The 11,251-nt window shown below is 39.9% G+C and overlaps 1 protein-coding gene across 1 annotated transcript; it reads right to left on the bottom strand.

Annotated features, from left to right (window-relative positions):
* Positions 1–7,759: 7,759 nt before the first annotated feature.
* LOC133554127 (low affinity immunoglobulin epsilon Fc receptor-like) lies at positions 7,760–8,904 on the bottom strand. Its single transcript, XM_061902538.1, has 7 exons — positions 8,821–8,904; positions 8,692–8,754; positions 8,597–8,615; positions 8,455–8,540; positions 8,248–8,385; positions 8,072–8,168; positions 7,760–8,002 (listed from the first exon to the last, which is right to left on the bottom strand). The coding sequence occupies exons 2-7, from the start codon at positions 8,752–8,754 to the stop codon at positions 7,932–7,934; spliced, it is 474 nt and encodes a 157-aa protein (XP_061758522.1). The 5' UTR covers positions 8,821–8,904; the 3' UTR covers positions 7,760–7,931.
* Positions 8,905–11,251: the final 2,347 nt, after the last annotated feature.

Genomic DNA, 11,251 nt, shown 5'->3' with positions numbered 1-11,251 from the left:
CTTAAGTCGCATGTAACTATGTCGTCTTAAGTCGCATGTAACTATGTCGTCTTAAGTTACATGAAACTGTCATCTTAAGTTGCATGTAACTGTGTCATCTTAAGTTGCATGTAACTGTGTCGCCTTAAGTTACATGTAACTGTGTCGTCTTAAGTTACATGTAACTATGTCGTCATAAGTTACATGTAACTATGTCGTCTTAAGTTACATGTAACTATGTCGTCTTAAGTTACATGTAACTATGTCGTCTTAAGTTACATGTAACTATGTCGTCTTAAGTTACATGTAACTATGTCGTCTTAAGTTCCATGTAACTATGTCGTCTTAAGTTACATGTAACTATGTCGTCTTAAGTTACATGTAACTATGTCATCTTAAGTTACATGTAGCTATGTCGTCTTAAGTTACATGTGGCTATGTCGTCTTAAGTTCCATGTAACTATGTCGTCTTAAGTTCCATGTAACTATGTCGTCTTAAGTTCCATGTAACTATGTCGTCTTAAGTTACATGTAGCTATGTCGTCTTAAGTTACATGTGGCTATGTCGTCTTATGTTACATGTAACTATGTCGTCTTAAGTTACATGTGGCTATGTCGCCTTAAGTCGCATGTGGCTATGTCGTCTTAAGTCGCATGTAACTATGTCGTCTTAAGTCGCATGTGACTTAAGACGACATAGCCACATGTAACTATGTCGTCTTAAGTCCCATGTAGCTATGTCGTCTTAAGTCGCATGTAACTATGTCGTCTTAAGTTACATGTGGCTATGTCGTCTTAAGTTACATGTAGCTATGTCGTCTTAAGTTACATGTGGCTATGTCGTCTTATGTTACATGTAACTATGTCGTCTTAAGTTACATGTGGCTATGTCGCCTTAAGTCGCATGTGGCTATGTCGTCTTAAGTCGCATGTAACTATGTCGTCTTAAGTCGCATGTGACTTAAGACGACATAGCCACATGTAACTATGTCGTCTTAAGTCCCATGTAGCTATGTCGTCTTAAGTCGCATGTAACTATGTCGTCTTAAGTCGCATGTAACTATGTCGTCTTAAGTTACATGTGGCTATGTCGCCTTAAGTCGCATGTGGCTATGTCGTCTTAAGTCGCATGTAACTATGTCGTCTTAAGTCGCATGTGACTTAAGACGACATAGCCACATGTAACTATGTCGTCTTAAGTCCCATGTAGCTATGTCGTCTTAAGTCGCATGTAACTATGTCGTCTTAAGTCGCATGTAGCTATGTCGTCCTAAGCCGCATGTAACTATGTCGTCTTAAGTCGCATGTAGCTATGTCGTCTTAAGTCGCATGTAACTATGTCGTCTCAAGTCGCATGTAGCTATGTCGTCTTAAGTCGCATGTAACTATGTCGTCTTAGGTTACATGCAACTATGTCGTCTTAAGTTACATGTGGCTATGTCGCCTTAAGTTACATGTAATTATGTCGTCTTAAGTTGCATGTAACTATGTCGTCTTAAGTCGCATGTAGCTATGCCGTCTTAAGTCGGATGTAACTATGTCGTCTTGGGTCGCATGTAACTATGTCGTCTTAAGTCGCATGTAACCACGTCGTCTTAAGTCGCATGTGACTATGTCGTCTTAAGTCGCATGTAACTGTCGTCTTAAGTCGCATGTAACTATGTCGTTTTAGGTTACATGTAACTATGTCGCCTCAAGTTACATGTAACTATGTCTTAAGTGACATGTAACTATGTCGTCTTAAGTGACATGTAACTATGTCGTCTTAAGTGACGTGTAACTATGTCGCCTCAAGTTACATGTAACTATGTCGTCTTAAGTTGCATGTAACTATGTCTTCCTAAGTTACATGTAACTATGTCAGCTTAAGTTACATGTAACTACGTCAGCTTAAGTTACATGTAACTATGCCATCCTAAGTCACATGTAACTATGTCATCCTAAGTTACATGTACCTGTGTCATCTTAAGTTACTTGTAACTATGTCATGTAACTATGTCATCTTAAGTCACTTGTAACTATGTCATGTAACTATGTCATCTTAAGTTACATGTAACTATGTCATCCTAAGTTACATGTAACTGTGGCATCCTAAGTTACATGTAACTACGTCATCTTAAGTTGCATGTAACTATGTCATCCTAAGTTACATGTAACTATGTCATCCTAAGTTACATGTAACTATGTCATCCAAAGTTACATGTAACTATGTCATCTTAAGTCACATGTAACTATGTCATCTTAAGTGGTGTTTTAGCCACCAACAAGCCCCGCCCCCTCACTCACTACCTGGTCTTTCTTGTGTGTGTGTTGTGCTACTTTGTTACGTGGACGCCAAGAAAGAAGAGTGTGGGAGCAAAGTGCATCAGGAGGAAGTGAAGCGGTGACATACCAAGCGGTCGACTGGCGGGTGTGTCATTAATGATCTAAACGAGGCACATTAATACTCAGCAATTAGCCGAGGCGTCTTTGGACTCCTTGTCTGAATGCCTCCTGCCTGACTTCACTTTGTACGTGTCAACACGCCTGATGACGCCAAACCCAATGATGCTCTTCTTTTCTTCAAAGGCATCAATCCCTGAGGCCAAGATCCGAGGGTAAAATGTGGGCGTCGTTTTCCACTGAGCTTAGTTTAATGCCACAAAAACAAAAATATAACTATCTTTTTATCATTTGAAGACTACCGTATTTCCTTGAATTGCCGCCGGGGCGCTAATTAATTTAAAACCTCTTCTCACTCCTGCGCTTACCAGAGGCATGCGGTAAAAGTAAGCATGCGCTAACTATTTTAAAACTTCTTCTCACTCCGGCACTTACCAAAGACATGCGGTAAAAGTAAGCATGCGCTAACTATTTTAAAACTTCTTCTCACTCCGGCACTTACCAAAGACATGCGGTAAAAGTAAGCATGCGCTAATTATTTTAAAACCTCTTCTCACTCCGGCACTTACCAAAGACATGCGGTAAAAATTTGAGTGTGATGTAAGCTTGGACCTTGAATCCTACTGAATAGCTCTTAATCTTCTCCCCTTTATGCCGTTTCAAATTGCCGGTATTGAAATCAGCCTCCTCCATTTTGAAAATGATGACAGGGGAAGTGTCACTCGTGACGTCACGAGACTGACCAGGCGGTAATACTAAGATCTACATTTAGATTTAGTACTCACATTTAGATTTAGGATTCAGGTTTAGATTGAACATTTAGGTTTAGATTTAACATTTAGCGCTCACATTTAGATTTAAGATTTAGGTTTAGATTTAATACTCACATTTAGATTTAGGATTCAGGTTTAGGGTAAACATTTAAGTTTAGAGTTAACATTTCTCGCTCACATTTAGATTTAAGATTTATATCTAAGGTTTGGGTTTAGAGTTAGCATTTAGTGCTCACATTTAGATTTAAGATTTAGGTTTAGATTTAACATATATGTTTAGATCCAAGATTTAGGTTTAGATTTAGCGCTTACATTTAGATTTAGGATTCAGATTTAGATTGAACATGTAGGTTTAGATTTAACATTTAGTGCTCACATTTTGATTTAGGTTTATATTTAACATATATGTTTGGATCCACGATTTTGGTTCAGGTTTAGTGCTTACATTTAGATTTAGGATTCAGGTTTGGATTGAACGTTTAGCACTCACATTTAGTTTTAACATATAGGTTTAGATTAATGAATGAATGAATGAATGGTTTATTTTGAGCCATGCAAACAAAACAAAAAAATATCATAAAATACAAAAGAAATATTTATATACATTATTTTTACACCTACATTGAAAACATTACATGTGCCTAATCTTTTGTAGATTCAAGATTTTGTTTAAGATTTAGCGCTGACATTTAGATTTAAGATTTATATCTAAGGTCTAGGTGTAGATTGAAGATTTAGGTTTAGAGTTAGCATTTAGCGCTCACATGTAGATTCAAGATTTAGGTTTAGATTGAACATATTTGTTTAGATTCAAGATTTAGTTGTAGATTTAACATGTATGTGTAGATTCAAGATTTAGCTTTGGATTCAGGGCTTACATTTAGATTTAGAATTCAGGTTTAGATTGAACATTTAGGTTTAGATTTAAGATTTAGTGCTCACATTTAGATTTAAGATTTTTACCTGAGGTTTAGGTTTCGATTGAAGATTTAGGTTTAGAGTTAGCATTTAGCGCTCACATTTAGATTTCAAATTTAGGTTTGGATTTAAGAATTAGGTTTAGAGTTAACATTTAGTGCTCACATTTAGATTTAAGATTTAGGTTTAGATTTAACGTATGTGTTTAGACTCAAGATTTAGGTTTAGATTTAGCGCTTACATTTAGATTTAGGATTCAGGTTTGGATTGAACGTTTAGCACTCACATTTAGTTTTAACATATAGGTTTAGATTAATGAATGAATGAATGAATGGTTTATTTTGAGCCATGCAAACAAAACAAAAAAATATCATAAAATACAAAAGAAATATTTATATACATTATTTTTACACCTACATTGAAAACATTACATGTGCCTAATCTTTTGTAGATTCAAGATTTTGTTTAAGATTTAGCGCTGACATTTAGATTTAAGATTTATATCTAAGGTCTAGGTGTAGATTGAAGATTTAGGTTTAGAGTTAGCATTTAGCGCTCACATGTAGATTCAAGATTTAGGTTTAGATTGAACATATTTGTTTAGATTCAAGATTTAGTTGTAGATTTAACATGTATGTGTAGATTCAAGATTTAGCTTTGGATTCAGGGCTTACATTTAGATTTAGAATTCAGGTTTAGATTGAACATTTAGGTTTAGATTTAAGATTTAGTGCTCACATTTAGATTTAAGATTTTTACCTGAGGTTTAGGTTTCGATTGAAGATTTAGGTTTAGAGTTAGCATTTAGCGCTCACATTTAGATTTCAAATTTAGGTTTGGATTTAAGAATTAGGTTTAGAGTTAACATTTAGTGCTCACATTTAGATTTAAGATTTAGGTTTAGATTTAACGTATGTGTTTAGACTCAAGATTTAGGTTTAGATTTAGCGCTTACATTTAGATTTAGGATTCAGGTTTAGATTGAACATTTAGCGCTCACATTTAGATTGAAGATTTTTATCTAAGGTTTAGATTGAAGATTTAGGTACAGAGTCAGCATTTAGTGCTCACATTCAGATTTAAGATTTATATTTAAGGTTTAGGTTTTGATTGAAGATTTAGGTTTAGAGTTAGCATTTAGCGCTCACATGTAGATTTAAGATTTAGGTTTAGATTGAACATATTTGTTTAGATTCAAGATTTAGTTGTAGATTTAACATGTATGTGTAGATTCAAGATTTAGCTTTAGATTCAGGGCTTACATTTAGATTTAAAATTCAGGTTTACATTGAACATTTAGGTTTTGATTTAAGATTTAGCGCTCACATTTAGATTCAGGATTCAGGTTTAGATTGAACATTTAGGTTTTGATTGAACATTTAGCGCTCACATTTAGATTGAAGATTTTTATCTAAGGTTTAGGTTTCGATTGAAGATTTAGGTTTAGAGTTAGCATTTAGCGCTCACATTTAGATTTCAAATTTAGGTTTGGATTTAAGAATTAGGTTTAGAGTTAACATTTAGTGCTCACATTTAGATTTAAGATTTAGGTTTAGATTTAACGTATGTGTTTAGACTCAAGATTTAGGTTTAGATTTAGCGCTTACATTTAGATTTAGGATTCAGGTTTAGATTGAACATTTAGCGCTCCCATTTAGATTGAAGATTTTTATCAAAGGTTTAGATTGAAGATTTAGGTACAGAGTCAGCATTTAGTGCTCACATTTAGATTTAAGATTTATATCTAAGGTCTAGGTGTAGATTGACGATTTAGGTTTAGAGTTAGCATTAGCGCTCACATGTAGATTTAGGTTTAGATTGAACATATTTGTTTAGATTCAAGTTTTAGTTGTAGATTTAACATGTATGTGTAGATTCAAGATTTAGCTTTAGATTCAGGGCTTACATTTAGATTTAGAATTCAGGTTTACATTGAACATTTAGGTTTTGATTTAAGATTTAGCGCTGACATTTAGATTTAGGATTCAGGTTTAGATTGAACATTTAGGTTTTGATTGAACATTTAGGGCTCACATGTAGATTGAAGATTTTTATCTAAGGTTTAGGTTTCGACTGAAGATTTAGGTTCAGAGTCAGCATTTAGTGCTCACATGTAGATTCAAGATTTAGGATTAGAGTTAACATTTGGTGCTCACATTTAGATTTAGATTCAACATTTAGGTTTAGATTCACCACATAGATTTAGAGTCAACATTTATTTTGGACTTCAATGTGATGAAAATGAGCTAAATCTGAGAAATGTGGGTTGAATTTGAGAAAAATGTCTGAAACCTTTCCGAGATCTTTAAGTCCCCCATAATGATTGTGAATGATGGGCCCTTCTAGCCCGCCAAGTTGGGTTCCCGCCCGGGTCGCTATGGTGACCGTGAGCGTTCGTTCGGGAAGACCGATGTGGAACACGTTGTTTGTCATTTCCAGGACCAGTAGAATGTGGACCGTGGTTACTTTACACACTAGATCTCTTGTCCCCTGCGGTACACTTTGGAGTGGCAGGTGGAGATCGGACAAAAACACTCACAAGTGTTCCATGCTTGGATAGTTTCCTTCCTTTATTTAAAGAGATAGATTTGGAGGTTCCAGTAAGATTGATTGACAGCAGGTGTAGTTAGGACAAAAACACTCACAAGTGTTCCATGCTTGGATAGTTTCCTTCCTTTATTAAAGAGATAGATTTGGAGGTTCCAATAAGATTGATTGACAGCAGGTGTAGTTAGGACAAAAACACTCACAAGTGTTCCATGCTTGGATAGTTTCCTTCCTTTATTAAAGAGATAGATTTGGAGGTTCCAATAAGATTGATTGACAGCAGGTGTAGTTAGGACAAAAACACTCACAAGTGTTCCATGCTTGGATAGTTTCCTTCCTTTATTAAAGAGATAGATTTGGAGGTTCCAATAAGATTGATTGACAGCAGGTGTAGTTAGGACAAAAACACTCACAAGTGTTCCATGCTTGGATAGTTTCCTTCCTTTATTTAAAGAGATAGATTTGGAAGTTCCAGTAAGATTGATTGACAGCAGGTGTAGTTAGGACAAAAACACTCACAAGTATTCCATGCTTGGATAGTTTCCTTCCTTTATTTAAAGAGATAGATTTGGAGGTTCCAATAAGATTGATTGACAGCAGGTGTAGTTAGGACAAAAACACTCACAAGTATTCCATGCTTGGATAGTTTCCTTCCTTTATTTAAAGAGATAGATTTGGAGGTTCCAATAAGATTGATTGACAGCAGGTGTAGTTAGGACAAAAACACTCACAAGTATTCCATGCTTGGATAGTTTCCTTCCTTTATTAAAAGAGATAGATTTGGAGGTTCCAATAAGATTGATTATCAGCAGGTGTAGTTAGGACAAAAACACTCACAAGTATTCCATGCTTGGATAGTTTCCTTCCTTTATTTAAAGAGATAGATTTGGAGGTTCCAATAAGATTGATTGACAGCAGGTGTAGTTAGGACAAAAACACTCACAAGTATTCCATGCTTGGATAGTTTCCTTCCTTTATTAAAAGAGATAGATTTGGAGGTTCCAATAAGATTGATTATCAGCAGGTGTAGTTAGGACAAAAACACTCACAAGTATTCCATGCTTGGATAGTTTCCTTCCTTTATTTAAAGAGATAGATTTGGAGGTTCCAATAAGATTGATTGACAGCAGGTGTAGTTAGGACAAAAACACTCACAAGTATTCCATGCTTGGATAGTTTCCTTCCTTTATTAAAAGAGATAGATTTGGAGGTTCCAGTAAGATTGATTGACAGCGGCCAGCAGCCACCCAGAGGACAAAGAAGGTCATATCTTCACGTCATGGCGAGGACGCACAGACGTTGTCAGGGAAGATATGACGGCGACCTGGCCGACTAAATGCACACATCTCTCTCGCAAATAAACGAATTGAAGTCGGTGCAGTCGTCGTCGTTCCAGAACATGTCTGCAAGACACAAGAACGGAGTCAGTGCGCCCAGAGAATGCCCAGGTTTCTGCTAAAAGGACACAATACCGTTGTCGATCTCCACACAGAGGCCACTATTGGGAAGAGCGCCATCAAAGCCACTGAAATCGAAAATCGCCCCGTCGGTCCACAAATAGGTGCCAGCCTGTCAAAGTCACATTTGGAGGACTTAGTCCTGAACGGACTTGGTAGAAGTTTGCTGGGATATTCCCGAGTTGTCTTACCTCTAAAACATCATGGGCTCCAATCCAGGTGTCGATGACGGCACCGTCGTTGTTGTCGCGAATCAGTTGTAAAACCACCGCGTTTTCCACGGGGCCTTCGATGGACACCAGATTGCCGTGCAGCTGCTGGCAGATCTCCTAACGGACAAATGGAAGTTTGGTATTTCTTGAACCGCAGTGCTCGATGAACACGGAGGCTTTCCATACCTCTGCTTGTGTGAAGTCCTTCATCAGCGGTATGTATTTGTAGCAGTATGACTGGAACCGAATGAATTCCTTAGGGCATCCGCACTCTGCAAGGACATTTCTTATTCAAGTCCAAACAAGGAAAAGCACGTGGCTACCTTACCTTTTTTATCATCAGCCGACTGCAAAGTGGACAAGAAAGAGTGAGACATAAGAAGAGGGCAGTAGAAGAAGGACGATGTCCGACGTTGGACTTACGGCGACAGCCAGCAGTCCGCTGATCCCGCAGAGGAGGAAGACAACTTGGAGCGCAGAAGCCATCTGAGCAACCAGACGGGGGTTAGAAGTCTGCCGGGAAAGGGAGGACGTGAAGTGGCGTCAACGTACCTTTTTGCAGCTGATGTTCGGCGGTGGTGAAGACGGCAACAAGGAGCCCTCCTCTTATACGCTCGAGTGACGCAGTCCTGGAATGTGGCATGCGTACACTCCCGTTGGCTCGGGGTGGGAATCCGGGACGAGTTCTGCCGCATACAACAAACCTCCGGACACACCTTCTCACTTCAATGCCTTATTTTCCTGCCGTCAATGGATTCAAACAAGCTGAAAAACTTATCAATCAATCAATCAATGTTTACTTATATAGCCCTAAATCACTAGTGTCTCAAAGGGCTGCACAAACCACTACGACATCCTCGGTAGGCCCACATAAGGGCAAGGAAAAACTCACACCCAGTGGGACGTCGGTGACAATGATGACTATGAGAACCTTGAGCGGGTCTAACAAGATACTGTGAAAGTTCAATCCATAACGGATCCAACACAGTCGCGAGAGTCCAGTCCAAAGCGGATCCAACACAGCAGCGAGAGTCCCGCTCACAGCGGAGCCAGCAGGAAACCATCCCAAGCGGAGGCGGGATGTCCCCAGCCGATACACAGGCAAGCAGTACATGGCCACCGGATCGGACCGGACCCCCTCCACAAGGGAGAGTGGGACATAGGAGAAAAAGAAAAGAAATGGCAGATCAACTGGTCTAAAAAGGGAGTCTATTTAAAGGCTAGAGTATACAAATGAGTTTTAAGGTGAGACTTAAATGCTTCTACTGAGGTGGCATCTCGAACTGTTACCGGGAGGGCATTCCAGAGTACTGGAGCCCGAACAGAAAACGCTCTATAGCCCGCAGACTTTTTTTGGGCTCTAGGAATCATTTATTTTGACACAACCCATCTCGTTCGCCATGTAGAGCCCTTTTCTACCTTCAAGGTACTCAAAGCGTTTTGACCCCGTTTCCACATTCACCCATTCACACACACATTCACACACTGATGGAGGGAGCTGCCATGCAAGGCGCTAACCAGCACCCATCAGGGGCAAGGGTGAAGTGTCTTGCTCAAGGACACAACAAGTCCCCAACTTCTACCAATCAATCAATCAATCAATCAATCAATGTTTACTTATATAGCCCTAAATCACTAGTGTCTCAAAGGGCTGCACAAACCACCACGACATCCTCGGTAGGCCCACATAAGGGCAAGGAAAACTCACACCCAATGGGACGTCGGTGACAATGATGACTATGAGAACCTTGGAGAGGAGGAAAGCAATGGATGTCGAGCGGGTCTAACAAGATACTGTGAAAGTTCAATCCATAATGGATCCAACACAGTCGCGAGAGTCCAGTCCAAAGCGGATCCAACACAGCAGCGAGAGTCCCGCTCACAGCGGAGCCAGCAGGAAACCATCCCAAGCGGAGGCGGGATGTCCCCAGCCGATACACAGGCAAGCAGTACATGGCCACCGGATCGGACCGGACCCCCTCCACAAGGGAGAGTGGGACATAGGAGAAAAAGAAAAGAAATGGCAGATCAACTGGTCTAAAAAGGGAGTCTATTTAAAGGCTAGAGTATACAAATGAGTTTTAAGGTGAGACTTAAATGCTTCTACTGAGGTGGCATCTCGAACTGTTACCGGGAGGGCATTCCGGAGTACTGGAGCCCGAACAGAAAACGCTCTATAGCCCGCAGACTTTTTTTGGGCTCTAGGAATCATTTATTTTGACACAAGCCATCTCGTTCACCATGTAAAGCGCTTTTCTACCTTCAAGGTACTCAAAGCGTTTGGACCCCGTTTCCACATTCACCCATTCACACACACATTCACACACTGATGGAGGGAGCTGCCATGCAAGGCGCTAACCAGCACCCATCAGGAGCAAGGGTGAAGCGTCTTGCTCAAGGACACAACAAGTCCCCAACTTCTACCAATCAATCAATCAATCAATGTTTACTTATATAGCCATAAATCACTAGTGTCTCAAAGGGCTGCACAAACCACTACGACATCCTCGGTAGGCCCACATAAGGGCAAGGAAAAACTCACACCCAGTGGGACGTCGGTGACAATGATGACTATGAGAACCTTGGAGAGGACGGAAGCAATGGATGTGGAGCGGGTCTAACATGATACTGTGAAAGTTCAATCCATAATGGATCCAACACAGTCGCGAGAGTCCAGTCCAAAGCGGATCCAACACAGCAGCGAGAGTCCCGCTCACAGCGGAGCCAGCAGGAAACCATCCCAAGCGGAGGCGGGATGTCCCCAGCCGATACACAGGCAAGCAGTACATGGCCACCGGATCGGACCGGACCCCCTCCACAAGGGAGGGGGGGGGGGGACATAGGAGAAAAAGAAAAGAAACGGCAGATCAACCGGTCTAAAAAGGGAGTCTATTTAAAGGCTAGAGTATCCATCCATCCATCCATTTTCTACCGCTTGTTCCCTTTTGGAGTCCCGGGGGGCGCTGGCGCCTATCTCAGCTAC

The sequence above is a fragment of the Nerophis ophidion genome, linkage group LG06 (genome assembly GCF_033978795.1).
Source record: "Nerophis ophidion isolate RoL-2023_Sa linkage group LG06, RoL_Noph_v1.0, whole genome shotgun sequence".
In the NCBI taxonomy this organism is placed as follows: Eukaryota; Metazoa; Chordata; class Actinopteri; order Syngnathiformes; family Syngnathidae; genus Nerophis; species Nerophis ophidion.
Note: the sequence above shows the minus strand (reverse complement) of the source record. Positions and strands in the feature narration are given on the sequence as shown.

What these genes read in the sequence shown, in the direction of transcription:
- LOC133554127 (XM_061902538.1), bottom strand. Translation starts at nt 8,754, where the DNA reads ATGGCTTCTGCGCTCCAAGTTGTCTTCCTCCTCTGCGGGATCAGCGGA. An exon ending in AGGACTTCACACAAGCAGAG is followed by an intron (nt 8,386 to 8,454) that starts GTATGGAAAGCC and finishes TTTGTCCGTTAG; the next exon opens with GAGATCTGCCAGCAGCTGCA. An exon ending in CTGTGTGGAGATCGACAACG is followed by an intron (nt 8,003 to 8,071) that starts GTATTGTGTCCT and finishes TGTGTCTTGCAG; the next exon opens with ACATGTTCTGGAACGACGAC.